Source organism: Panthera tigris, chromosome D4 (genome assembly GCF_018350195.1).
Source record: "Panthera tigris isolate Pti1 chromosome D4, P.tigris_Pti1_mat1.1, whole genome shotgun sequence".
NCBI classification, from domain to species: domain Eukaryota; kingdom Metazoa; phylum Chordata; class Mammalia; order Carnivora; family Felidae; genus Panthera; species Panthera tigris.
The window spans coordinates 79,730,556-79,755,114 of NC_056672.1; the positions used below are offsets into that span (position 1 = coordinate 79,730,556).

Below are 24,559 nucleotides of genomic sequence, written 5' to 3' on the forward strand. Positions count from 1 at the left end.
TAAAATGTGCAATAATAAACCCAGCCTTTTTTCTTTTTCTATACAGTAAGGCAAGAAATGCAGCCTGTAATGCAAAACGTTTACAAAGAGAAAAGCAGGTTAGCACATTGTCGATTGCACAAGAACAGTTAGGAAAATCAGCAGGTAAGCCACGGTGCGAAGATGGAACAGAATCTGCTAGTGTTAATCCTCCCGTGCTAGGAGCTCCTTCCAGCATTGTGTCCCCAAAGACTGCCAGCACCAGAGGGTGACGCCAGTATTACCTGTGGACTGCAGTTGTGTCTATTTCCTTGTGTGAAATGGAAGGGAGTAACATGGTCACATATAGGTCATACTGTACAAACTGGTATTTTATACTGTTCCAATGCCAGTAATCAATTTATTTTCTTCATTAAAATAATATACACAGAATGTATTGTTAGTTCGGTTCCTTCAAATTTTATACATATTTACTTTCTGCTAAAGAGAAAAGGATAAAATGGTGTAAAAAAAAAAAAAAGATAAAGCTATTAATTAAGCACGAGAAAAGATAAGTGGATATTTCCCTGTGCAAGGCTAAGACAGAAGCAAACCTCCACGAGAAAAATGCCACCCACACGACAGAAAATTTATCCAACGAAAACAAAACAAAAGCAGTTATAGAGCCCATTCTCTATCATCAGAAGTCATTCCACAGCAATAAACTTACTGGTTACAACAGACATACTTGAACAGTTAAAGATGGGGAGAAAGGCTTAAGATATCATCAAATTAAACCATACAGTAAGACAAAGCCTTGCCAAAAAGAGGGAAGGATAAAAATCATTTAAGTCCAGCATCAGTGCTCAGTTTAAATCATGTACTGGTGACATACCTATCACGAGGACGATCAAGGGAAAAAAAAAGTCTAGATTTACCATGCAGGAGAGATTTATTACTCTACTTGCCTTTGATAACCTGATTACACCTAGTTGTTTAGCAGTTTAGTATTGTGTTAAACTGTTTTTACAACAGAGTTGTTTTTTCCTTTTTTTTTTTTTTTTTTAATTAAACCCAGTAAGATGTACAGAAGACAATGAGGCAGTAAAAAGTACTGCTTCCAACAGACAGGTGAAAGGTCAAACGGGAGCTACGGCAAAGAGGTCACTAGCAGCCGCAGCCTTCTCTCTGGGGTTGGGGTTCACTGGTTAGCCGGCCTCCCTGCGGGGCTGAAGGCTTGTGTTGTACACCGGACTCAGCAGCATTCAGATCCAGGCTTCCATCCTGAATGTTCTGATAGATTTTCTTGGCAGCTTCAAGGAAAGCATCTTCTACATTCTCTCCCCTAAGAGGCAATCGACAACTTTATTCAAGAATCACAGCTCTCCACGAAAGATTAGACATGATGCACTTTTGCTAACCTTTAGTCAACTGCCATGATGTCTTCAACTTAGCCACTGTCATCTAACAAGAGATTACCAAAGACTGAGCTCAGGAGAGCAACGTGGGGAAATAATTTCTGTGGAAAAGCATGTGAACGCGGTACCAAGAGCTGTTTCTACAAGCCCCAACTGGATAACAGGGTACGTTCCAATCATTAAAATGTTATATACTAATATATAATGAAAATGAAGAGCCAGTTTGGTAACTGTGAGAAGGCATTCCAAACACAAACAAACATCTCAAAACATGCAGAAGAGGATTCCAGGATTTGTATGGTCTGATTAGCCAAGCACCAACTATACTGTTTTTATCATGTGATGGTGATATATTCATGCTCGGCTGTGTTCACACTTCAGTTCTCTTCATACTAACAATACAGATGTCACTGAACAAAGGGGCTGGCTTCTCACCAGCAAGAGATGTTTGACTTAATAAATGAAGATGGGAGGCCTGGGGTTCAATAATGGACACGGAGTAACAATCAGAAAATTAATTATGCTTCTAATTATTCTTAGACATTGTTTCCTTAGGTCATGCTTTTTAATCAGCAGTATTAAATGAACAGATTAACCAAGCTTGAGTCTAAGATGCCAAACTCAACCTCAGTTGTGAAAGTCAAACGCTTTTGAAATGCTAACACAACTTCATTTATTAACCTGGATTACCAATGGGAATAATCAAGGTACAATCTTTTAGGCAAAGTTAACAAAAAATATTACTTTTAAATGTGAAACAGGAAGCAAAGGGATGCGTGCTTACTATTCTTCCCACCATAAGCGTTATTACATGCAAATATATTAGAATCCATTTTCCATATGTGTGGTTCTACTTTGAGAAGTTTGAATGTAATTAAACATAACTGAAAATGATTAATTTTAGCCATACGTACGTTTTTGCACTTGCTTCAAGGAACAATAAGCCTAAAAATAAAATTCAGACTTATGATTAAGACATTTCAAATGAACTCAAAAGGGCATTATCTTCAATAACACTTGAATAAAACCTTCCCATGAATAAAAGTTTCCCATCAGCTATCAGTACTCCTATCATAGTATTTTATGCAACAATACATGTTAGCTTGAGATGGCGGGGAATCTTTATATTTGTTATTAAATACTTGCACTACCCCCAACATGAATAACAAGAATGTCAAATAGAAACATTTTATTTCCTCACTCTGGAAATGTAAGCAGTTGCCATTAAAAAAAAAAAAAAAAAAAAAAAAAAAAAAAAAAAAAAAAAAAAAAAAGTCACATAATCTGCAGTATCAAAAATCCCACCCTTCCTTAGAAATTCTATGTGTGAACCAAAAACCACCATTAAAAATCTTAAAAGAAACCCACCATTTTCTTCAGCAAACTGTTTGGCTTCTTCATATGTTACATCTCTCTGGGCCTCCAAATCTGCTTTATTTCCTATGAGAATTATTACCTAATTTGTGACCAAAAGAAAGACATCTTAAAATAAAAGCAACCATTTAAATCAACCATTAAATTTCTGAAATCCAAAAACCTCGACAGAAAAAACACAGGGACCTAAAAAGGACACCCAAGTACTAGCAATCTCATCTAGCAGACACGTATGAAAAATCACCAAGTCAGTACTATTAACAGGGATCTCAGCAATTATCTAGGCCATGGGCTGACAAACTGTCTATAAAGGGCAAAGAGTAGATTTTTCAGGTGTGCAAGCCATTCAAAAACAAAACAGTCCATGAGGCACAACTGGTCTAGGCCAAAGGTTATGACTTATCTGAGTAAGCTTACTAAAGGGGTCACGGACAAGTTCCCGGGGATCTGCGAATGCGCTGAAATTAAGCACAGAATGTTGTCAACAAGTACATTCCCTGGGAGAGAATGCTCATGGTTTTCATCAGATTTTCTAAAGTTTCTAGGACCCTCAAAAAGTTAAACTACTAGTTCAACTCCTTCAGGCTATAAGTAAGGAAATCAATGCTCAAATAAGGCAAAGGAATTTGTCAACGTTTACTCGGTGAGTCAGGGGGAGGAAGATATTAGAACCAAGGCAGAAAACCCAAACTGTGACCTTCAAAAACTGTCCTTACACTAGCTAGCCCTAGGCAGGACTACATTTGTAGCAACTGATAACAAATGTCTGCGTTCTGTGGGGAACAGTGGTGGTGGGAAGAGGGAGTGGGGGGGACACATATGCAGACAAGTTCAAATCCAAGGCAAAATACACACACTTATCTATACTCGGTTTGGAATCATTTATACAGGTGAAGTTAGGCCAGAGTTAAAGGCAGCTCTGAAAAGTTCTAAGAAAAAAGTCTGCAGCCTTGGAAACAGAGCTTTGATCGTCATGGTGCTTTGGGAGGGCGGGAGGCATTTATGGATAAACTGTCTCTGTCCATATATAACCTTATTTCATACTAACGAGTGATCCCCCCTTCCTTTCCCTTCCAAACAGATGTGGTAATCCAGATACAGACAGGAATGGATGGTTTCAACCAAAAGTGATTTCCACCATTAACTTTTTCTCATGTGACACTGCAGACCTGGCTCTCCTGTTTCTAAAACACGATGTCTAACGAACTGAAGAACCACCATGATCTGAATGTAAACCTTGAGCAAGAACACTTCAGCAGTGTAACAAATGTGAGCATTTTTCAATCAGTGTGGACAAGGGCCCACTAAAGAGGGAAAGATTTTCACATGGAGTCAGTCTTTTAAAGAATAAGGTAAGAACACTTAAAAAAGGAAATCAGCTTTAAAAAAAAAATCAAGGCTGATAAAGTCATGGTGGCCTAATACAGAGCCATTATAAGACAAGTACTCAAAACAAGAAATGTTTTGTATGTCAACTAGATTTCAGTTAAAAAAAAAACAACAAACAAACCAGGGTGCGGCACCTGGGTGGCTCAGTCGATTAAACCTCTGACTCTTGATTTCAGCTCAGGCCATGATCTCATGGCTCATGAGTTCAAGCCCCACATCGGGCTCTGCACTAACAGCCATGGAGCCTGCTTGGGATTCTCTCCCCCTCTCTCTGCCCCTCCCCTGCACATGCGCGCGCGCTCGCGCGCGCACGCTCTCTCTCTCTCTCTCTCTCTCTCTCTCAAAATAAATAAACAAACTTAAAAACAAAAGAAAAACCACACCAGGGTGCCTGGGTGGCTCAGTCAGTTAAGCATCCAACTCTCGATTTTGGCTCAGGTCATGACCTCACTCACAGTCTGGGAGATGGAGCCCTGTGTCGGGCTCTGTACTAACAGTGCAGGGCCTGCTTGGGGTCCTCTCTCTGCCCCTCCCCAGCTCATGCACCTACATATGCATGTGTGTGTGCGCTCTAATATTTAAAAAAAAAAATTGAACTGCACACCTTACATGGGTACATTATGCTAATTATATCTCAGTAAAGCTGTTTTTAAAAATAAAAGATAATTTAAAGAATTATTTTAAATGGTAGCTGAATGGAAACGCTGCCTCCTCTCCCAATTCCTTAAGAAGTTCCAAGCCGTGCTTTACCTATCATCCTGAAAGGAGACATGAAAGTAGCATGCTAACAAGACAGAGATACAAAATATACCAGACAAAATGGGAAGGTATGTAACCCCCATATAGAAATTGAAGGCAACTTTATAGAAAATGTAACATTTGAGCTGGACCTTAAGAGATTTTCTTTTGTAGGGGAGCAAATTTTGCCACCTCAAGATAGGCCTCTTTGGAATATTAATTATCTTAAGCTAATTTATTTTTAAGAAACACCAGACAGAGGTAAAGCTCTGAAAACCCAAAGTTACCCTTTACCTTAAGAGATATTTACACTTAGAAGAAAAATCTCCATTTGTAAGGGTATTTCCCTCTCAGTACCAGGGAGAGGGTACCGACTCAACCTCCAGAAACTTTTAACAACTCTGTCAATTTATTTCTTAGACCAACCAGAAGAATCTTGAAAGGCAGAGGAAAGTTTTTCCTCCATTAACACTTTCTTCTGAAGATGTGGTAAAATTTAAAGAGGCATAAATAAGACAGGAAAGACATGCCTAACTTGTCATTATACTCCTCTAAGAACCCTCTACAATGAGGTTTTTTTTTCTTTTTAACATTTTTCTTGAAGTAACTATAGAATTACAGAAGCTTACAAAAGTAGAGATTCTAAAGACCCTTCACCAAGCTTCCTCAACAGTAGCATCTTACAGACTTTCAAAACCAGGGAAGTGACACTGGTGCACTCAATTTCACCAGCTGTACACTCTCGTGTGCGCACAGTTCTATGCAATTTTATTGCAGGTACAGATCTGTGTCACCACTATCAGGATACAGAACTGTTCCATCACTACGAAGGAAGTTCTCTGTGCTGCCCTTTTTATAGTCATCCCACACCACTCATAGTCTTCACCCCCATCTGTTAACTCCTGGCAACAATTCTGTCTTTTTGAGAGTGTTTTATAAATGGAGTCATTCAAAATGTCATTTTTTAAATTGACTTTTTTCACTCAGCATAATGTCCTTGAGAGCCATCTAAATTGCTATGTGCATCAATAGTTCATTCCTTTGTTTCACTGAGGAGTATTCTGTAGCATGAATATACCAGATGGGTTAACCACTCACCTACTGATGGCCATCTAGGTTGTTTCCCATTATTGTAAATAAAGCTGTTATGAACATTTATCTATAGCTTTGTATGTATACCTACAGTGGGTTTAAAATGATAATTGATACGAAAATTCCAGGCACAGTCCTTGACATAAAAGGCAAATGACATTAACTTTCAGTTCCACCAATTGCTTGCTGTTCCTTGATTAAAAAAAAAAAAAAAAAAAAAAAAAGCCAATCTTATCACTGATAACAAAGCCAAGACAGACACAGGCCTTCTTCTGAAGAAGCTCAGTCACAGCTCACAGCCTTTCCTCACCTGCTCCTGGAAGCCTTATTCACCTCTACAGTCCCAGTTCAAACATCACTTTCTCTGTAAAGCTGGATTCTCCAGACAGCACTGCTTATGTGGAGCACTTCAGGAACACACACACCAGTTGCTCCAACTCCTATTTCACTCTGCTTTTCAGCGCAGCGAAACACATACGCACAGCTATCTCCTTACTAGACCGTAACATTCCGTGGGCCAAGATGCATCTTTATCTCTGGCTACTACAGAGTCTAGCCTGGTAGTTGGCCTTTAAAATCTCAGTATCTTCTCACTCTAAGAAGCTAATTTTTATTTTCATTTTAAAAAGAAAAAAATTTTTTTACAGTGCCTGGGTGACTCAGTCAGATAAGCATCTGACTCTTGATTTCAGCTCAGGTCATGATCCCAGGGTCACGAGATTGAGACCGAGTCAGACTCCACACCCAGTGGTTAAGATTCTCTCTCCTTTTCCCTCGGCCCCTCCCCGGCTCATGTTCTCTCTCAAAAAAAGTTTTTTTAATTTGCAGTTTGAAAATATAGCACAATAATGCTTACTTTTTGAATTTACCTTTTAATATTGAAGTATAGTTGAGATTTTTTTGGTAAAAAAATTTTTTTAATTAAAAAGCTGATTTTTTAAAGCATGTAGAACTCTTTTATCTTTAATTGAAATTTTACTGAGATAATTGTAGATTCACAAGCAGTTGTTAAGAAATAATAGAGATCCAGAAACAAAGAAGATGAAATATAACAGATGAACATAGTGGAAGGGAAAGAAAATTAAGGTAAAACCAGAGACAGAGGCAGATACTTAAGAGGCTCTTAACTATAGAGAACAAACTGAGGGTTGATGGAGGGAGGTGGATGGAGACGGGCTAGATGGGTGATGGGCACTAAGGCACTTGTTAAGAGCACTGGGTGTTGTATGTAAGTGACGATCCATTGAATTCTACACCTGAAACCAATACTACACTATAAGTCAACTAATTTGAATTTCAATAAAATCTTGGGGGAAAAAAAAAGAAAAAATAGAGACCCTTTATATTTTTCCCAGTTTCTTCTAATGATAAGGTTTTATGAAACAAATGCAGATCCCTTTCAAAGTGATTGTTTCAGATTTCATAGTCTCCACCTCACAGGAGGTCACCACTCCATTCGTAACATTTTTTTTTTTTAACCACAAACATGAACAAAAACCAAGTATAAATACAAAACCTAGAGTAATTACTACTGAAAAAAAAGGTTAACTTCTCTTTAATTAATTTGAAAATAAAATATTCTCTCATTCTTAGTACTCAAATACAAAAATCCTATTAACAAATAACTTTCCTTTCGGGGTTAGTGTAGTTCTCAAATTTTCTGTAGAACAAAGGTTATTCAACTTACAGTATTTGGATTGGTGAGATTCCTTGCATCTGTCAACCAGCTGCTTAAGTGGTTATATGTACTTCTTCTGCAAAAATTAAAGTTTACGTGTATGACTACCACATACAATTGCCATTTCAATTTTTTAAAAACAAACTTCAATAAATATTTAAAATATTCACTTTTATCAAAATCTGTGGAATGTAAACACATATTTTCCAAAAATCTAGCCTAAACCTATTATTTTTAAATAAATAAACAATAATCCAACAACTTTCTAATTACATTTCAGGAGTAAACTGCTTGCATTTAAAAGTACATTCATAAAGCACACCAATAGGCAAGCAAGGAACAACACAGAAAATTAATGAAAACAATTCTGAACCCAGAATTTACAATCTGAAGTAAAAACTAAGATTATTTTTAAATCATCCAGATTTTCGACCACAAAATGGAGACATAGCACCAAAATGTCTCACAAATGGTGTATGTTCAGGGGCAAACATGTTTGCATCTGTCTTTTTCAAATTAGAAACCAAGACAGTCACACTATAGACAGATACAAAATTCACCTTTCCTTAAAGAGAAAGTTGAATACGACAGCATAAAAACTGGCTTTAGGGGTGCCTGGGTGGCTCAGTCGGTTAAGCATCTGACTTTGGCTCAGGTCACGATCTTGAGGTTTGTGAGTTCAAGCCCCACGTCGGGCTCTGTGCTGACAGCTCAGAGCCTGGAGCCTGCTTCGGATTCTGTGTCTCCCTCTCTCTCTGCCCCTCCCCTGCTTGTGCTCTGTCTCTCTCTCTCAAAAATCAATAAAACATTAAGAAAATTTTAAAACAAACGTGGCCTTAAAAAGGCACTTAATACCTCTGACAGGAAATTGAAGTCCCTAGATATCAGAGCAAGTTTATTCTAACTCTGTACTCTTATTTACCCAGCAGCTAAATCATTTTGGGATCCAGACTGCCTTATTTCTCCACTTTCTCCAAGCATTAGTTTAGAAACTCATAGGCTCATTTGCCCTAGCCAAACAGGCCCGAAGAGAGCAAGCAAATTTAAATAATATACAATACTAAATACAGGATAGTATTAATATTTCTCAGACTCTACCAAAGGGATCAAATAAAATTTTGAAGGTTAAAAATGTTTCGGATTGGGGGCACCTGGGTGGCTCAGTCAGCTAAGTGTCCAACTTCAGCTCAGGTCATGTTCTCACGGTTTGTGGGTTCGAGCCCCGCGTCAGGCTCTGTGCCAACAGCTCAGAGCCTGGAGGCTGCTTCAGATTCTGTCTCCCTCTCTCTCTGTCCCTCCCTCACTCACACTCTGTCTCTCTCTCTCAAAAATATATATTAGAAAAGATTTTTTTAAAAAGGGGTTTCTGATTTAAATACATTCACAGAACTTTAATCCATCCTACTCATTTAACAGGTAAGTAAACAGAAGCCCCACAAAGATCCAAATGATTTCAGAGCCAGGCCTTGAACCCTTTGCACACACACTGTCCTCAAAGTGTTTCAAATTTAGCCTTGTGAATATATTCCATCATCTCCAGCTGTCAGTACCTATATAAAGTTGGAATATTCCAAACACTTAATCCCTTCCCAGTGGGAACTGAAAAGGAGTCCTAAGATTCTCTTTTTACTGTGCTAAATCATGTTACACACAAATCACCGCCTAACTGTAAAAAAAAAAAAAAAAAAAAAAAAAAAATCAAATAAACAAAAGTAACATTTTCCTGATGTTTTATAATTTTCTAATGGTCAAATATTTTTAAAAAGCACAAGCCATATCGCTTTACTCTTCAGTATTTGCAGCACTGACATACTTTGCATTTACACATAAATTTATCCTACTTTGTGCACAAAAACTCAAATAGCACAAATACAAAAATATTTATACTGATTTTAGTAAATTTTAAAATGTCAAAGCTGGCAGCAACAGTGAATTACAAACCGCCATTACTTTGGTAAACAGAGAAATCTACACATCCTTTTTAAGTATACAGATCACGTAAACTTTAGTTTTGGTAATGATTTTATTAACTTAAATTCACCATAATTTCAAATCTATAAATACAGCAGCATCAGAATATTCATTAATTAGTGGTAATAGTGCTAAAAAAAAAAAAACAAGTGCAACTATATCCCTAACTTTGGCATGGATGTTAAATGACATATCAAACAACTGATATAGCCAAAAAAATTGCCATGATAAGCTATGTTATCAATTTAGAAAAGTATCATGTAACAATTATAGTTAATGCCAAGAATAAAAAATATTACTAAAGCAGGAACTTTCAAGTTTGCAAAATGTCAAGGATTAATGCTACTATGAAATGTAGCATATGAAAAACACCGGTGTAAAGCCTGAAGTACTTTTTTTCAATAATACTTTTATTGGGATATGAACATACCACAAAGCTCATCCTTTTAAAGTACACAATGTATCAGTTTTTAGTATATATTCCAAAGTTGTGCAACAATCACCAGTATTTATCACTCCCAAAAGAAACTCCGTACCCATCAGCATTCACTCTCTGTCCCCTGGCAATCTACTTTCTGTCTCTATGAATTGGCTTATTCTGGATCTTTCATATAAATGGAATCATACCTGTGGCCTTTTATGTCTGACTGCTTTCACTTAGCAAAATGTTTTCTAGACTCATCTACCTTATGGCATATATCGGAGTTTCTTTTCTTTTAATGGTTGCATTATGCTCCATTGCATGAATATACCCATTTGTCTATCTCTTCCTTATTTGATGGGCATTTGGGCAGTTTCCAGCCAAAGTACTTTTGATGACTTGAACAGACACATATTCTACCAAAAGTAGTTGCTATGCTTAAAAGGTATGCTTAAAAGCAAACATGTATCAAATCACCACTTTGTAGATCTTAAACTTACACAATGTTATGTGTCAACTATATTATCAGTAAAGCTGAAGGGGGAAAAACACAAGCACACACAAAATAAAACCAACTACATTACAGATTGAGAACTCTAAGCACATATCAGGACATTTAAATTGATTAATAATGAATAGAGTTTTTAATGATGCAAAGTCTTCGGGAATGCACCCCTCATAAGGATGTCTTGTAGAGATGGCCAGGTTCTTTAATATTCTTCCCACAAAACTATCTACTTATCATGTTACCAGTTCCTGGCTATAGAGAAAAGCATTAAGGCTATTTCACTCCTTTTGCCCTGAGATCACCCAACTCTAGAACTCAATGAACTTCAAGCACTGTAATTATAATCAGCCGCTATCTTCATTCTAAGTCCACATTTCCCAGTGTGTTCCTCAATAAAATAAGCTTAGGAAACACCAAACTAAATTAACTTAAAGAATTTTTCTGCAGAACTTCTCAGGGTGCTAACATGTTAATGTGCGCTGTATTGTGACTCTTCAAGAGCAAACATGTAAAGCATTTCTCAGAAGGAAATATGCTTGAAAGTCTAATTATCATTTGGCCCCACTCACCCATCCCTACCTCCTCTCAAAAAAATAAGACAAGAGTCACAATGCTTTAAACTGGCACTCTGCGGGGCGCCCGGGGGGGCTCAGTTGGTTAAGCGTCCGACTCTTGGTTTTGGCTCAGGTCAGGGTCTCACAGTTCATGAGACTGAGCCCGGCACTGGGCTCAGAGCTGACAGTGCAGAGCCTGCTTGGGATTCTCTCTCTCCCTCCCCTGTTCACACACTCTTTAAATAAACACAAAAATAAACTTTAAAAAAAAATAATAGGGGCGCCTGGGTGGCGCAGTCGGTTAAGCGTCCGACTTCAGCCAGGTCACGATCTCGCGGTCCGTGAGTTCGAGCCCCACGTCGGGCTCTGGGCTGATGGCTCGGAGCCTGGAGCCTGTTTCCGATTCTGTGTTTCCCTCTCTCTCTGCCCCTCCCCCGTTCATGCTCTGTCTCTCTCTGTCCCAAAAATAAATAAAAAACGTTGAAAAAAAAAATTAAAAAAAAAAAAAATAATAATAATAATCAACTGGCACTCTGCGTTAATATGAAAGGTGATCCAGTTCATTTGCCAGCTTAGCACAGTTTAATGAAGTAGCCCAATTTTCCATGTTTTTCTCAACCCAAATAAGGTCCAGCTTTGTGATGTTGTATCAAGTGCTTTCAGTTTCCAGAAAGCCAAGCTAAAATAAACTTAATCTTGCTGCATGTGGTATTGCAAACCATTTCAATCCATTTTAGAGCAAAAAAGAATTTAAGTGAATGAACAATTAAATACCTCAAACACCTTCAGATGCAAGCATAAGCACTTTTTATAACCTACCATGTTGGATTAGCAAAACTACTTAATTCCTTCCTTGACCTGACTTTGAAAAAGTGTCTTTGAACAGAGTCACTCAAGACTCGCTTGCTTTGTACTGAAGTGAAAAAGAACAAAGTTTGGTATAAAATATTATTTCACCTCAAATAACTGAACAGATGCTGCTTTTCAGAACAGTCTTCTTCTATTAGCTCCACCAGCATCTCCTAAAGTTTTTCTTCGGTCATATCCACTTTCAGAAAAGGAAACCAACATGTTACACACGTCAAGTCTTCTACAGCAATTTAGAGAAGAAACCATAAAGCCCAAATAAGCTCACGTATAGGCACACAATCACAAACTAAGGAATGCCTGCATCGAGAAAACAGGAGACCACGCTGCCTCAAGTAGACGTGTTTTTTCAAGTACGAAGTTTGAAAGACTATGAATCTCTTACCTAGTGATATCATACACCATAAGCGCTCCCGCAGCTCCTCTGTAGTAGCTCCGCGTAACAGCCCTAAACCTCTCCTGTCCTGCTGTATCCCAAATCTGCAGTTTGATTTTTTGGCCACTAACTTCAATTATTCTTGTACCAAATTCAACACCAATTGTGTGAGGACAATCAGCCATAACTGTCAGAGAGGAAAAGAAATAGAATATAATATTCCAACTTCCAGAAAGCTTCAGATTAAGACCAGCAGAAAAAAATCCACTGGACAATCAAATGACTTATTAAGGCTTGTAGGCTATGAATGGACTCAAGCTAGCGCTGAAAAAAAATTAACAAAAACCCAGAGGTCAAAGAAATCTGACTGGACTAAAACAGAGGTGAGCAAACTTCTACCAAGAACCAAACAGGGGGACCTGGGTGGCTGAGTCGGTTAAGGGTTCAACTCCTGGTTTCGGCTCAGGTCATCATCTCAGGGCTTCGTGGGTTTGAGCCCAGTATTGGGCTCTGTGCTGCCAGTGTGGCGCCTGCTTGGGATTCTCTCTCTGCCCCTCCTCCACTTGCACCATCTCTCTCTCTCTTTCTAATAAGTAAACTTAAAAAAAAAAAAAAAGGACCAAATAATAAATATTTAAGTTTTGTAGGCCAAAAGGTCTGTCACAGCTACTCAACTCTGCTGCGGAAGCACAAAAAGCAGCCAGAGACGGTAAGTAGGATGAGCGTGGTTGTGGAAATAAAACCTTATTTACAAAAACAGGCAGTGACTGGATTTGGCCCACAGGCTACTGTTTGCTAACCCCTGGACTAAAAGAATCTGCAAATTAAAAATAAAGATTTTAATAAGTTCTTCATAATATCAACATTATGCTATTTAGACTTCTGATAATCATTACATATAACAAACCAATCAATGGTTTTAAGACTCTAGGAGTTGTTGGTCAAATTTTCATCCTGGAAAATACTATCAATATCTCAAAGAAAAACACATTTAACATATACTTACAATCATATATTGGCAGGTTATATATGTCTAATCCAGTAGGACAAGCTTATTAGTCCTTTCCTTATAATTAGGCCACTGAAAACCTAAACCCACTACTCTGCGGTACAAGTACACACAGACTGCTGGAGCTTTCACAAAATGTTACATTAAGCAAAAACAAAACAAAACAAAACAAGCCATAAAAATAATTTCAACTATATGGAAACAATTTCAACTACATTCAGCCTATCAGTTACATAAAATAAGATGGTCTCTTCCTCTACCACCCAAGACAGAATTGTACTTCAAATATTAATAAACCAGTCCTGGATACAGAAAGAATTTTATTTAAATATCTCCAATCTATTATTTAGTTGACAAATGATACATGCAGCAAATTTCTAATAATTTCTAAAATGGTGAAGTCAGAGAAAAGATTATTTAAATCTGACACTGTAATATACATTTTAAAAAATTTCCTACCATCAAAACAAACTAAACAAGAAACTCAAATTATATAGGGTATATAAAAATCAACACTCTGTACATGCAGGTGTATTTCACTATATATACAACTATTTAAATTCACTCTCTAAAGAAATGTTGTATTTAAATGCATATAGTGAAAATGGCACTTTTTGAAAAGTAGGAAAGTGACAATAAAGCATGTATTAATGTTTTACCTTATATATTGAACTTACATTTTTTTTCTGTAAATTGATGAAGTAAGCAAGATTTTCCTACTCCCATGTCCCCTGTTTCAAAAAAAAAATTTCAAGTGGCAATTACATACTCAGTTTTATACTCTTATAATTATATACAATGATTGGTATATCCCCTACCATATCACATCACAAATTTCTGGGACATTTGAAGTTATATTTCCCTAATATATAATGAGTTTGAAAGATCATACAGGTCACTTTTCAATGTGATGTACAGACTGACGATTCCTAACCTTCAGTATGATAGAACTGAAGTTATAAATTATGTTAGTTAATAACCATCAGATAGGAAGTGCTTTCTAACAGAGAAACTATTGTAAAAGCATTTTCTACTTTGAGCTGTTTCAAAGTTTTGTATTGTTTTTTTTCCCTTAATCCATGCATTAAAAGCAAAAGACTTCTGGGAGTAAACAGGGCAGCATATAACTAGCAGAAATAAAAAATTCTAGAAGTCTGATGGACTAGATCTCATATTTTCTCATATTCCTTGTATTTCTTATAGAATTCCACAAAAGAAAAGCACGTACACTACAGGAAAACCACAACAGAACAGATGCCATCTCCGACTGTACTACAGCAATTTAACCTTTGGTGAAGAAAAGTGTTACAATACAATCACATATGATCAACATGTGACAATCAGTACAATCGTCTAATATATAAAGTATATGTACTTTCAACTGAGCTCTTACAACTATACTTGGGTAAATAGCATTGTGTTTTAATTTGAGCAATATCTTGAAACTTAATGGAAAAACTACCAATATCATATTATATATATTACACAATTACTCTGAATCAGTGTTCTCCATCACTTTTTGGAATCCAGGGGGCTCCAAGGGCTTTCATGATATTTTTGGAATGTTATCAGTACTCCTAGCAAATCTGTCCCATTTCCAGGATTAACAGCTTTCAGGCAGTCCTCAAGAACAATCAACATCAGTTCAAAAGGTACCCACCACTAAGTATCCATGGCCACAATGCAAAAAGTGTATTACTGCAAAAATAAATGTTATTAAAGGAGCTTGAATTTTGCAGTGAAAAAAATCATACACTTCTTCTGGAGTGGTATCTCAAGTTTTAGTATATAAATATTTTATACATTGACTTTCTTTGCAGAACAAGAGTATAAGTTAAGTAAACTTACCGATAATAATATATTTAAAGATGTAAGAGTAGTTGTATGGTGCAGTTGCCATGGTGGCACTAAAAACAAAGAAAAGTGTGTTACTGCAGAAGGCAAGTATACACAAGTTACCCAGTTGACCGCTGCTAGCCTTTAAAGATATATAAAATACAGCATATGATTATAAACAAAATGTATGCATGCATACATTTCTCAAATTGACCAAATGCATAAATTCTCTTGGATGAATATTAACATTCTCACATACTATCCATAGAAATATTAAGAAACCATTATATCAGAACAATTCCAGTATTTCACTGTAGGAAACATCCAATAACAAAATGTCAAACAAGGAAATCTTTATAAACTTAAGTTAAATATCACTGTAGGGGCGCCTGGTTGGCTCAGTCCATTAAGCATCTAACTCTTGATTTCGGCTCAGGTCGCCATCTCACAGTCCTGAGAGCCCCGCTTCAGGAAGCCTGCTTGGGATTCTCCCTCTCTTTCTGCCCCTCCCCTGCTAATGCTTCCTCTCTCTCTCTCTCTCTCAAAATAAATAAACTTTACAAAATCCTTATTTTTTTTTTTAATTTTTTTTTAACGTTTTATTTATTTTTGAAACAGAGAGAGACAGAGCATGAATGGGGGAGGGGCAGAGAGAGAGGGAGACACAGAATCGGAAGCAGGCTCCAGGCTCTGAGCCATCAGGCCAGAGCCTGACGCGGGGCTCGAACTCACGGACCACGAGATCGTGACCTGAGCCGAAGTCGGACGCTTAACCGACTGAGCCACCCAGGCGCCCCACAAAATCCTTATTTTTTAGGAACAGTCCTCCCTCCTCTTTGAAGTCCCCACTCGTCAACTGATCAAATGAATTACGGATGTCCACTTGTTCAGGACTCTTTGATTTCACAACAGAATGTTATAGAAAGTAACCACTAACTTATAAACATAAAATAACCCTTTTTAAAACTCTACTTTAAATCATGGTTAGCATAGCTTCCAAAGAAAGACCAATCATATGATTTCCAAACCAAATTACTGCCAGGATTAGATAAAACCACATGAAACTGTTGTTCTTGTATTTTTTAAAAAGTCATTTATTTTGCAGTTTTATATGGCTCAACCTAATACAGAATTTGAAGATTATGTATCAAATGCCTACTACATACTACTCTAGAAGCTGAAATAATGGCATAAAATACCACTTACGTTTATAAAAATTGGCAAGTTTATGTATTAGAAAATATATATATATTTTTAACATTTATTTTTGTGAGACAAAGAGAGACAGAATGCAAGTGGGGGAGGGGCAGAGAGAGAGGGAGACACAGAATCTGAAGCAGGCTCCAGGCTCTGAGCTGTCAGCACACAGCCCGATGCGGGGCTTGAACCCACGAACCGTGAGATCATGACCTGACAAGGCGGACGCTTAACTGACTGAGCCACCCAGGCGCCCCTGTATTAGAAAACATTTCTAAAAATCACAGCCTAGTCTTTACCTTCAGATAGACTTAACCTAAATAATTCTAATTTCTTTCTACTTTAATAACTTTAAGAAAAACCTCTCCAATTTATTCAAATGAATGCCTTGAATGTGTCAGACACTGTGCTAGGTGCTAGAAACAAGAAGTAAATTCTAATACTGGTAATGATTTCCTGTAGCATTTATTCTCAAACCAGTTTTCAGCTTAAGGAAAAGATAAAAAATTATACATACACACACTTATAAATATTTGACCCCATTTCTAAAATTTTAATTTCCAGTATTTTTTAATCTGATTTTACTGTCATGGTCAATTGTCACATTATATAAGCCAGACATATGACGTTTGTAGAAGTTCAATTACTAAAACTAACAAAATTACTATATAATAAAATTTAACATGTAGAAAAAAATATGTATTTAAAATAAGTATATAACTGCTATCAGGGAAGAGAAAAAAGTTCATTACAGTAAGGTATTAGACAATCAGGACACAGTAGAGTCTTCTCAATGTGCTGTAAGGATTACATTTAACAAAAGTGGATGCCCTGCTACCCATTCCAGCTTGACGTGTTGTAACATTTTTATAATCAGTCTTCAACATTACTGAAAACTCCTTTAACCAGTTCGTACAGGAAGGGAGTTTTTCTAGTTAGATTAACTGATTCTGAACATAATAATTTGTTTCCCTTTTTCCAGATAATGGGGACTCAAAACTTTTAAGAATGAACTTGGTTGGTCCTGAGGCTAAAATTGGTGTGGATTATTCACCAGATCCCAAACACAAGGAAGAAAATATTCTTTCACAATAAAAATGATATTTAAAGGTTATTAACTTCTTCACCTGTATTCTTCCCAGAACCCTGTAATTAACTTTTAACTTCCTTTTTAAGCTCCTCTTTTCCCATTCAAACTTGGGGAAAAGTAATCATTTAGTCACCTTGAAATTACTGTCTTTCATGTTCTTACCTTTCTGATTTTCCTATTTCCTTTCCCTCTTCTTACTGAAACTTGTAGCTATATATACTTTGCTGCCTTCCATTATATTATGTTGAAACCAAGGCCTCTAACAATCCTAATATCTTCTTGAAATGTTCTAAAGTCTAATCAGGAAATTATAAACCAGTTCTAGTTGTATTAATTTGTGTGCGTGCTAGTCATCACACAAGCATTCATTAATTATCTATACAATGACCAATTTTCAAAACATTTTTACAAAATATCAAGCATTAATTAGCACACACTATTCCCAAATAAAAGAGAATGACCACTATTTCACAGTGAATACCAGTGCCCTGTCTTTACCCCACCACACAATTTTCTGGTTCGAGTTTCTTAAAAATGACCCAAAAAGCAGAGTTAAGAAAGGAAAGCTACTCAAACTTAGTAATTTCAGTAGACAATGAAGGCAGAAAATATCTACAACTGTAGTCACTAACATAACAGATCCTCCCTTTCTTATTATAAGCTAAGATACTACCTAGGTTTAAACATAATGTTATGCATAACATTCACTCAAAATTATGTATTTATAGAATTATATTCAAGTGGTCTTTTAAATATTAGCCATGCTTAATATGATTTTTAAAAAGTATTTTTCAACATCATTTCTTGCACATGGAATGAGACATACCACTGTTAAGGTGAAGAATGTACTTTTTAAAGTAGCTTTGGAAGGGGAAACAAGTTTTCTTCTTATTACTTAAGGATGCTTTTGCTTTACTCAAAAGTCAAAAACTGGTGGTCCAGTTCAAACACTGAGAACATGAGTTCATTCAACACTACAATCTCCACTAATTAAAAAAACCTTAAAATACTCTGTAACTTGTACACAGCTACTGATGTGATTAAATGCACTTCTTTCCATGTGTTACAAAAGCATGTGAATAAAGTTCATATGAAGATAAGCTCTCGTTCAGTGCCTTTGATTTCCTTAAGAGTAGTACTACGTTCAGGGGCACCTGAGTGGTTTAGTCAGTTAGGTGTCCCAACTTCAGCTCAGGTCATGATCTCATAGTTTGTGAGTTCAAGCCCAGCATCAGGCTGTCTGCTTTCAGAACAGAGCCTGCTTTGGATCCTCTGTCCCCCTCTCTCTCTGCTCCTCCCCTGCTTGCACTCTCTAAAATAAACAAACATTAAAAAAAAAAAAAAGTACTATACTGAGACAACAAGCATCATTAAATACAGGTGAATAACTTCTAAACTAATAACAAATGTAACTGTTACATTACCATTCATTAGGCACTTAATATGTGCCAGGCAATGTTTTAAACGCTTTACATGCAATCTCAATTAATCTTTACTACTACACTCTTATAAAACATCTATAATCCTCATTTTATAGATCAAGACTCAATAGGTAAGTAACATGCCCAGGTCACAAAGCTAAGTGGTCAAATCTATACTGAACCTGAGACTGTTTTGACTGCAGAGAACCCCCTCTAACCACTACACCATCCCACCTCCTCCATAGTTATGAGATGCACCATGAAACCCTTCTGTGATACTTAGGAACACATATCTTTTTCAGTTCACTCACTTGGTTCTAATTTAATACTCTAAGTAGTACTAAAAAAATTATATTCAGAGGATGCATTGTAACCAGGATTTGTAGATATGGATAAATGATAACACTAATTCAAATTATATCTACTTACAAAAAAGTTTCTGAAGTTAACATTCGCTGGGAGTAAACCATGGGATGATCAGGACTATGTTTCCCTACTTTGTCTTAATATAATGCTTACTTAATTCTCACAACTCTGCAGAGTCATTATCATTATTAGGTTTATGTAAAAACTGAAAAAATTGAGGTTTGGAGAAATTCACTGATTTGGCTACTGCTACAAAGTTAGTAAAATGGCAGAGCTGGAATCTGAATTCAGGCCTGATTCCAAAGAACATGATTTTCTCTAAGGTAGCTATGTAGACTGATAAAATAATATCAAAAACTCAAAAGAAAAATGGAGGATAATTACAATAAATATTTAGGGTCATAGTTTTACTATCAGCTCATGTAAAATTTAGCTCTGAGCTTCCTGGCTGTCAAGAGAAAGGATTAATAAGTGCACATTAAGCACTGATGATTGTTGTTTGGCCCCTTTTAAATATTAACTATGCTTAATATTGCTTTAACAAAAGATTTCCCTAGATTAACATCATCTCTTGAACAAGAAAAACATATCACCATTAAAGTAAGGAATATATTTAAAAATGGGGTATGCTACTGCATAAAACTATGCAGAGTGTTTTTCACCTAACAAAATCATTGATCTATTTCCAGGCCAATACACAGAGATCTAAATGGTTACTAAGTGCACACTAAACACTAATCATTGTTGCCCCCAAAATAAAACTGCATGGTCTCCATACAGTTAATCAAACATCTCTCCAAATAAGATTATACAGACATATAAATGACTGGATTTGAAATATGCTGGTAGATGGGAAGGTTAGGTACTTTTCATACACTCAGCTTGTGGAAGTACGAATTACCACATTTTGGGGGAAGTAATCAATATATTTTAAAATCTCAAAGATAATCCAAATCCCCCTTTGACCAAGAAGTAGCCTACAGATACAAAATCTTCAATCCATAAGGTTATAGGTCCAAGGGCATTTAATGCAGCATTTTTACAGAAAAAAAAAAAAAACAACACCAAAAACCAAAAACCCCAAAAACAAAACCTGGAGACAATCTATACTCCTATCAACAGGGAAATGATTAAATAGAGTACATCTGTATTATGAAACAATATGCATTTAGTTTAAAAACCATTTATATATATACATATTATTAACCTGAAAACATATCCATGATTTTAAGTGAAAAAAAGTTGGCAGAATTTTATGCAATAGCATACACACACACACACACACACACACACACACACTCTCTCTCTCTCTCTCTCTCTCTCTCTCTCTCTCTCTCTCTCTCAATCCTGTATACAGGTAATATGGAAGGATACGCACCAAATTGTGAAAAATGAATACTTGGATTTAGAGCAGAAAAAGGATAGAAATTATTAACTTTATATATGCCTGCACTAATAGTACGAGCATGTACTATATTCACTAGTAACATTCTAAAGTATTCAAAGTAGAGACAATGAAAAACTATGAAATATTTAAGACATTTTAATATATAATTCTAATACAAAATAAATTAAAGACTAAACAGAACCAAAAAACTTCCCTTTCAAAACACTTTCAACATTATTTCCACATATACAATATGGGGAACATCATATGAAGTCAATCATATGATCACCCTCAAAAACCAGACAAAAACCACTCCCTCCAATAATCGACAGTAATTTTCCCATTTTGTTTTTTTTTTTTTAAATAGCTTGGCTTTTTTTACCGTGTTAACTTATGCACTATGTCTGACTAATCCTTTCACAACTGCTATATAGCTATTTTATTCTACTCCTTAGAACATGTTACCGTATAATTTTTACATAACTTATTCAAGACAACACAGGCCAAAAACAACCCGCAAAATATTCCAGGTGATTTATATTCTGATCCGTATTGTTAAAATTAGTTAAGCTTGTTTTGTGTGTGTGTGTGTGTGTGTGTGTGTGTGTGTGTGTGTGTGTGTGTTTTACATGCAAGACATTTTGTTTAAATACCAGAGCCAAGATAGACTGCTTTTGTGATTCCAACACAGAAATATTTGTTGATCATCTACTAAGCACAAAGCCTTGGGACTAGGCTTGGACAATATAGTAATGATCACAAAAATCATTGTTCCTTGCCTTCATGAAACTTAAGAACAGAAGCAGTCTGATTTGTTTACAAGCCCTCTAACATGGAATGCTACTTGATCTGTCAGACAAGTGGACCCAAAACTTGGGCAGTTAATCTAATAATCTAACCTAACCAGCAAGAGTGGTCAATTTCCTTTCCTCAACAGTAATGCAATCTCTGAAAATAACCCCCCGTTTGTAACATCCACTTAAAAAAACTCACTTTGGACAAGATATTTAATGTCATACTTGTATATAAATTAATATAAATTAGGAACTAGATCCCTTACTGTGTCAAGAAAAATTTCTGTGTCAAGAAAATTTTCCAGTTAATTATGATGGTATGCTATGAATAAGAAGTACTCCAATACTGCACCTCTGTTCACAGAATGAAAGTACTTAAAAGGGCAAAACACTAAAACCCTGTACTTACTACTACAGTTAAAAGGTTTAGTAATAGCAAAAAAATTACTGATGAAATATGGATGTCTGAAACTTGCTTCAAAATAATTTGGTGGAGAGGGTATAGGTGTATATAGATCAACAAGACTGATCACTGTTAACACTGGCTGATGGGTAGGAGAAGGCTCAGTATATCACTCTCTTTTGTACATGTTTAAAGCTATCTAGAACATAAAGTTTTTTAAAAGTACAGTCTCTGATACTTCTATCTGTACACTGCTGTCTCCAACCATGCCTGACATTTTTAACCACACAAAAATGTTTCATGCTTTAAAAAAAAATAAAAAATCTCTCAGTTGCCCTAGTTTTAATATATTTGCCTTAACCAAAAGTTTCCCCTAATAGTACAAAATCTTACTAAGATTATGCAAAAATATTTAATACTGATAAAGATTAATTTTAAGAACACTCCAAATTCTGTCGCACAGTTCAAGTATGCCACAACAATAAAGTTTAACACGAAATTTAAAAAGCAAAAACTTTTTAAAAGGTAGCTTTAATTTCAAGGAATTTTTTTAGGTTATTAGAATCTAAAGGGATCTTACCTCTTTACAATAACTGCCATTTATTGAATGCCTAATACACGCCAGCTACTTTATACGCAATCTCTAATCCTGAAAATTCTTTTTACAGGTAAGGAAACCAACAAAGAGTTGATATATCCACAGTCCCACACTACCAAAGGGAAAATGAAGATTCAGGCCCAGGTCTAACTGGACAACTCTCTGATTTGATTGAATCAACAAATATTAAACAACCACTACATGCCTGGCACTGTTACAATGGAGCACCTACTATATGCCAAGCAAGGTGCTAAGGGTTTTTAATCCCATTTAATCCTCGAAACAGCTCTAAAATGTAGGTACAACTATCCCCTGTATAGATAAGGGCACTGACTCTGAGAGGCTAAGTCAATTCCTTAAGGTCACTCAACTAGAAAGCGGCAGTTATTAGTGTAGAAACCCTCCAAAACTCTTAACCACCACATGCCTCGAGGCATGCACGAATAAAAGGGCCTAAGCAGAACTGGGGAAAAAAGTACAGGCAAGTGTTGGGGGAAGGAGTGGGAGCTGGATTACTGCAAGGTCAAGTCTGTCTCCAATAACCACATACAAATAAAAGGCGGTTGTGACAGTAACAAAATGAGCAGGAAACTCTGCAAGAGTTCAGGTGAGCTCTGACACTTGTGTGGGACCACCAGAAAAGCACTTGGCCTCCGGGAACCCCAGTTTCGTCTTCAAATATACAATGAAAACCTTGCCATCTCCCCTCTGGAGTTGGGAGAATGAGGACTGGCAGTGGAGGAGTGACACTACAGACTTCCAGTTACAAAGAAGTCGTCAGTTGTCATCCAGTGCAAACGTAGGGAAAGAGGAATTAAGCTGCGGGTACGTTTTACGTGGCCATGCCTGTAACCCTAGCCTAACTTGAGGGTAGCGGAGAAACACCAGGCACAGCGCAGGCAGAGGCCAGTCGGTAGGAAGCATCCTGAACCAACCAGTCACATCGTAACTTCAAGCCTCAGTTTCCTCCCTTGTAAATGAAGATAACTTTGCTCATCACCACGGGCTACTCGAAGAAAACCCTGTGGGAAGACACCTGGGCTGCACCCGGCACACAGTAAGGTGCCAACCATCAAAACAAACGCTGGCTTCGCCTTTTTGCCTTCCGTTCTCAAAATGCCAAAACTTTTTTGGTCTTCTCCCCCGCTCCTCCATGCTACCTAAGCTCGAGGCCTCGGAGGGTGTCCGGGGCCTTACAGGGCCTCACCCCAACCAGAACCTCGCAAGCATAAGACCCCTTCCCCAGCCCAAGTGCACGGTCTACCCACATCGACAAGGACACCGGAGCTAGTCCAAGATGCCGGCGAGGCTGCGAGGTGCTGCCTTTTGTACTCCGGGCAGACGCGGCCTCCGGGACGGGGAATGCCACGTCTGGGCTCGTGGGCTGCGAGGCGGCGCTGCCCGCGTGGATAAATGCGGCGGGGGTGGTCCGCCAGAGCGGCAGCGCGGAGAGGGGCCTGCGGGAGGTGCGTGTGTGCCCGGTCCGGTCGAGGAGGCGGGGAAGGCGCGGCCGAACACACCCTTCCCCGCACGCCCCGCAGCTCTCGGCTGGGCGGGGAGGACCAGAGGCTCGGGCGGGCGCAGCGCGGGGACACCCCCCGCCCCCGCACGGGAGTCCCGTCGGGCCGGGCGCCGAGGTGCCCGGCGCCGACCCCGGGCTCGCCGCGGCCTGGCAGGGCCGGCCCTGCGGCGCCACCCGCCCGCCGCCCTGCTCGCGGTCGTCCGCACCCCGGCCCCCGGCGAGCCGGGCGAGGAGGCCTCGGCCGGACGGACACTGCGGAAGGCCCCGCGTTACCTGGGGGGTTGCTGGTGGCTGGGCAGCTTTCCGGGCGGGAGGGGGGCGTCAGGACGATGAAGAGGAGTGCGGGCGCAGCTGGAGAGGGGCAGGGGCGATCGGCCGAGGCCCCGGCAGCTAGCGGGCTGGCCGAGGAGGTGCAGACGCACTGGCAGCAGTAGCGGTGGCAGCGGCGACTGCTCCTGCGGCTCCCTCAGGATCTTCCTCGGGCAGGTCCAAGATGGCGGCGCTCCCTGCACAGGGTTTCCTGTCACCCTCGCAATGGGCCGGACCACAAAAGAAGGCGGGGAGGTGGGGGGGGGAGGAGAATGCGCGCGCA

General features: G+C 38.1%; 2 protein-coding genes across 2 annotated transcripts; one reads left to right on the top strand and one right to left on the bottom strand.

Moving 5' to 3' along the window:
- Positions 1-891: 891 nt before the first annotated feature.
- RAB14 (RAB14, member RAS oncogene family) lies at positions 892-24,516 on the bottom strand. Its single transcript, XM_042963774.1, has 8 exons — positions 24,241-24,516; positions 15,202-15,260; positions 14,031-14,084; positions 12,354-12,531; positions 7,657-7,723; positions 2,745-2,832; positions 2,291-2,321; positions 892-1,303 (listed from the first exon to the last, which is right to left on the bottom strand). Exons 2-8 carry the CDS (start codon positions 15,251-15,253, stop codon positions 1,126-1,128), a joined length of 648 nt encoding a protein of 215 aa, XP_042819708.1. The 5' UTR covers positions 15,254-15,260; positions 24,241-24,516; the 3' UTR covers positions 892-1,125.
- On the top strand, positions 14,605-24,300 carry LOC122232957 (collagen alpha-1(I) chain-like). The gene is made up of 2 exons (XM_042963496.1): positions 14,605-14,758; positions 22,516-24,300. The coding sequence occupies exon 2, from the start codon at positions 23,743-23,745 to the stop codon at positions 24,298-24,300; it is 558 nt and encodes a 185-aa protein (XP_042819430.1). The 5' UTR covers positions 14,605-14,758; positions 22,516-23,742.
- Positions 24,517-24,559: the final 43 nt, after the last annotated feature.

What these genes read in the sequence shown, in the direction of transcription:
- RAB14 (XM_042963774.1), bottom strand. Translation starts at nt 15,253, where the DNA reads ATGGCAACTGCACCATACAACTACTCTTACATCTTTAAATATATTATT. An exon ending in ATGGTGTATGATATCACTAG is followed by an intron (nt 7,724 to 12,353) that starts GTAAGAGATTCA and finishes TAATTTTTGCAG; the next exon opens with AAGAAGTACATATAACCACT. An exon ending in ACAGTTTGCTGAAGAAAATG is followed by an intron (nt 2,322 to 2,744) that starts GTGGGTTTCTTT and finishes TTTTATTTTTAG; the next exon opens with GCTTATTGTTCCTTGAAGCA.
- LOC122232957 (XM_042963496.1), top strand. Translation starts at nt 23,743, where the DNA reads ATGCCGGCGAGGCTGCGAGGTGCTGCCTTTTGTACTCCGGGCAGACGC.